General features: G+C 38.2%; 1 protein-coding gene across 2 annotated transcripts in view; it reads left to right on the plus strand.

Moving 5' to 3' along the window:
• Positions 1-3785, plus strand: part of crc (bZIP transcription factor crc) — a 13815-nt gene extending 10030 nt beyond the window's left edge. For both annotated transcript variants that reach the window (XM_018511709.1, XM_018511710.1), the window contains one exon: positions 2430-3785. In XM_018511709.1, the coding sequence (XP_018367211.1) occupies positions 2430-3307 (878 nt within the window). In that variant the 3' untranslated portion in view covers positions 3308-3785. The remainder of the gene's footprint in view (positions 1-2429) is intronic.

The following is a 3785-nucleotide window of genomic DNA, read 5'->3' on the forward strand; positions in this document are numbered from 1 at the left end:
ACGGCGTTTGTTTGCTTGTGAACAGCTGCTTGAAAGGCAAAGACGGAAGGGATTTCTGCATCGCATTGTGACTGGGGACGAAAAATGGGTTTATTACAATAACCCCAAGCGCAGAAAATCATGGGGAGTTCCCGGCCACGCTTCCACGTCGACGGCCAAACCGAATATTCACGGCTCCAAGGTCATGGTGGGACCAGCTCGGCGTAGTGTATTATGAGCTGTTAAAACCGACTGAAACAATCACAGGCGATCGAACGCAATTGATGCGTTTAAGCCGAACATTGAAAGACCAACGGCCGCAATACAACGAGAGACACGATAAAGTGATTTTGCAGCATGACAATGCTCGATCCCATGTTGCGAAAGTGGTCAAGACATACTTGGAAACGTTGAAATGGGAAGTCCTACCCCACCCGCCGTATTCTCCAGATGCAGACATTGCTCCCTCTGACTATCACTTGTTTCGATCAATGGCACACGGCCTGACTGATCAGCACTTCCGGTCTTATGAAGAAGTAAAAAATTGGATCGATTCGTGGATCGCCTCAAAAGATGACCAGTTTTTTTGACGCGGGATTCGTACGCTGCCCGAAAGATGGGATAAAGTAGTGGCCAGCGATGGACAATACTTTGAATCATAAATGTATAATCAGTTTTTTACAATAAAGCCTCGAATTTCGGAAAAAAGACGGCGGAAGCAAAGTTGTACACCTAATATATTTGATGTCAATCCATTTTCTTAAGAAACAAAAGTTATGATAATGAATTCAGTATATATATATATGAGAACTTTTAAGAAAACATGCGAGTGCAATTAAAACAGTATCTTATTTAAAAATACGGTATGTACATGTATAGTAGCATTTTTTTTTATTTGATGACATTTTAACTGCACTCGCCGCGTATCTCTGTTTTCCTGAAAGTTCTTTGTGCACTTCTAACACTTAACGTCATCCGAATACAGAAATGGTCTTATCTAACCTCATGCCCTCTTGTATTTAAATGAAGATAACATCCAATAGCTACTGATCAAAGTTTCATAAAATAGGTCACGGCTGTCGTAGAGAGTGCGAAAATTATTCACTTATACATTGTAGATCCTTGATCGATTACGTCCTCGAGAAGGTGAAATCTTTCAGAAAGATAAGAGCATTTTGAAGCATTCGTCCAAGTTCTATAAGGCTATCAACGCATGTGCAGTCATTAGTAACGATTTAAAAAAATGTATTATTTTTCATAAACATCACTTTGCATACGAAATAAAAAAAATCGTCGCTGCAGCCCAGCAATTAATCTCATTATAAATGAGATTGCAAATGAGGAACTTGTTTTCCTACTTAATGTCCATGAAATTGTATTAATACGCCACACCTATTTATTGTTCGTGCACGTTGCAAGTACTGTTAGCTATCAGCTTGAAATTTTTAATCAAATTGATACATAAAAAGAATATTATCGAATAACATGTTACTCAGGACACGTTTACATAAAATTAATCTCTTTCCTGAGCACTACAAGTGCTGCCACTGAAGAATGAGGAAGAAAACTCGATTCGACGCCGTCGATAAAATATGGATAACATAATTTTTTTACGGAACGTAATACGCGGTAAACAGTCTTAACGTTATGGAAAATAAGAGGATCGATCATTCTTAGACATCGTAAAATATTTGCCAGCCATGCCATATTTTCAGAGACGTATTATTGCGTCTCACATTATCCAATAACAATGCACACATACTAGGAAATATAATATCGCCAGTGTGATTCATTTGCAAACGAATGAATGCATCACGAGCGTGGCGCGCGAACTGATACGCGATGTCAATTAGAAACAGGGTAGGCGCGTTTCGATCTACGGCGCCATCGGCCGCGCATATCACTACCCAAAGAATTTGCGATATTGTTTGCATGCGGACTGTAGAATTTCTTAAGTAAGTTTGAATGTTGTCCGCTAATTGCAGCGCATACATTTAATTCAATAAAGTTTATAAATATATATATTATTACTGTAATAAGTGTAGAATAGAAATATTACTATAATAAGAAAAGTCTGTAAAATAGAAGAAATCTATAAAATCTATATAATAGTACAATATAAGTTTCTTCGTAATGAGCTTGATATATAATAGATCAATAAAAAATTCAAATTCTTGCTTATATATAAGGAATTTTAACGGATTAACCTAATGCATATAATTGAAAAGCACAGGCAATAGGAACAAAGAATTTTAATTTGTTATCGCAGAACAGATTTTAATTTGTATCAGAATCGTGTATTCTGGCATACGCAATTTCTGATAAGTTGAAACTTGTCATTCCCTATCACTTTTCATATATGTCTCGGATTTTATTCCACAGAGAGCCACACTAAAACCAAGTTGCGCAAACAACTGTCATTCTAATCAAGATCGTCTGTTTGCTTTCAGAACCCTTCTCAGATTGGCTGGAGGAAAAGATAGAGCTGCCTATATTTGAACAAATATCTCTTCCCGAAAACAAATCACCGCTGCCGGTTTACTCCACCGTCATTTATCCACTGACGGTGACGAAGACATTGCAGCAGCAACAGCAACAACATGATAACACACAAACCCTCTTGCAGGAATTTGAAACGGTTTTGGGTGACGTCGAGGCTTGCCATCAGATCATTCCACCAACCAGTTCGACGCTTACTCCTCCGCAATCACCCTCGCATAAATCGGTCAATGTGGACACGCAGCTGCTGGTCACCTTGCAGCCTATGGAATCGTTCGCCAACGATCAACCGATATATAACATAGCTCCAACAGAACAACCGCTGTATGTGGGCAATATACCGCGTCAGTGGAACACCGACAACGTAGACTCGCTAAATCCGCTTGGCGGGGATGTTGCGAACGAGTTAGCGGTGGTGGATGAATACGTTCGCTCACACACCAAGGATATACCGTCTCCCGTAAGTCCGTGCAGCTCCAATAGCAGTTCGGCCGACGATTCCATTGACGACCCCGATTGGAGTCTCGAAACCGAGAAAAGAACAAGCCTGAAACAAACAGTTCATGATTCTTCGAAGCATCGCCATAAGCCGTATTCTCGATCGTCTCTTGAGGACAAGAAGGTACGGAAAAAAGAACAGAATAAGAACGCTGCCACACGTTATAGACAGAAAAAGAAACAAGAGATCATAGAGATACAGGGCGAAGAGCGCGAACTGGCGGAGCACAATGAGAAGTTAAAAGAAAAGATGAAAAACTTGCAGCAGGAGATAAAATATCTGAAGGGATTTATGAGGGATGTATTCAAAGCTAAGGGTATTCTTAAATAATCTATTTGTTTAGGAACCTTTACCGCCGTACAACATAATCTTGTATTAGTTTTATTTAGATATAGGGGAGACCGCAGCAACAAAAGTTTAAACTCCTAAAAGTACTTTTAAATATAAGATTTTTTCTAATTTTTTTTATATAAATAAATTAATTATATCTAAAAATGCATGCAACAATCGTATAATACCAGTTATATTAATTTAAACACTGAATTACTCTAAGTCTAAGTCAATGATCCATGATACTCCGTAATTCATGCTGCTTTGGTCTTCCTTATATTTGTTAATTTTATTTTTAGGTAATTATCTTCATTTTTCTGCCACTAACTGTATTTTACAATTGTACTAATATTTATGGTAACTCACTATTGTTTCATGTTATCAATTTGTACGCGTGGTTTTCTTAACAAGTATTCGTTAATGTATTTTATATACAGGATGTCCCAAAAAGGTCGGGACACCTAAATATCTCGGGAAA

This window comes from Trachymyrmex cornetzi, unplaced genomic scaffold (assembly GCF_001594075.2).
Source record: "Trachymyrmex cornetzi isolate Tcor2-1 unplaced genomic scaffold, Tcor1.1 scaffold385, whole genome shotgun sequence".
NCBI classification, from domain to species: Eukaryota; Metazoa; Arthropoda; class Insecta; order Hymenoptera; family Formicidae; genus Trachymyrmex; species Trachymyrmex cornetzi.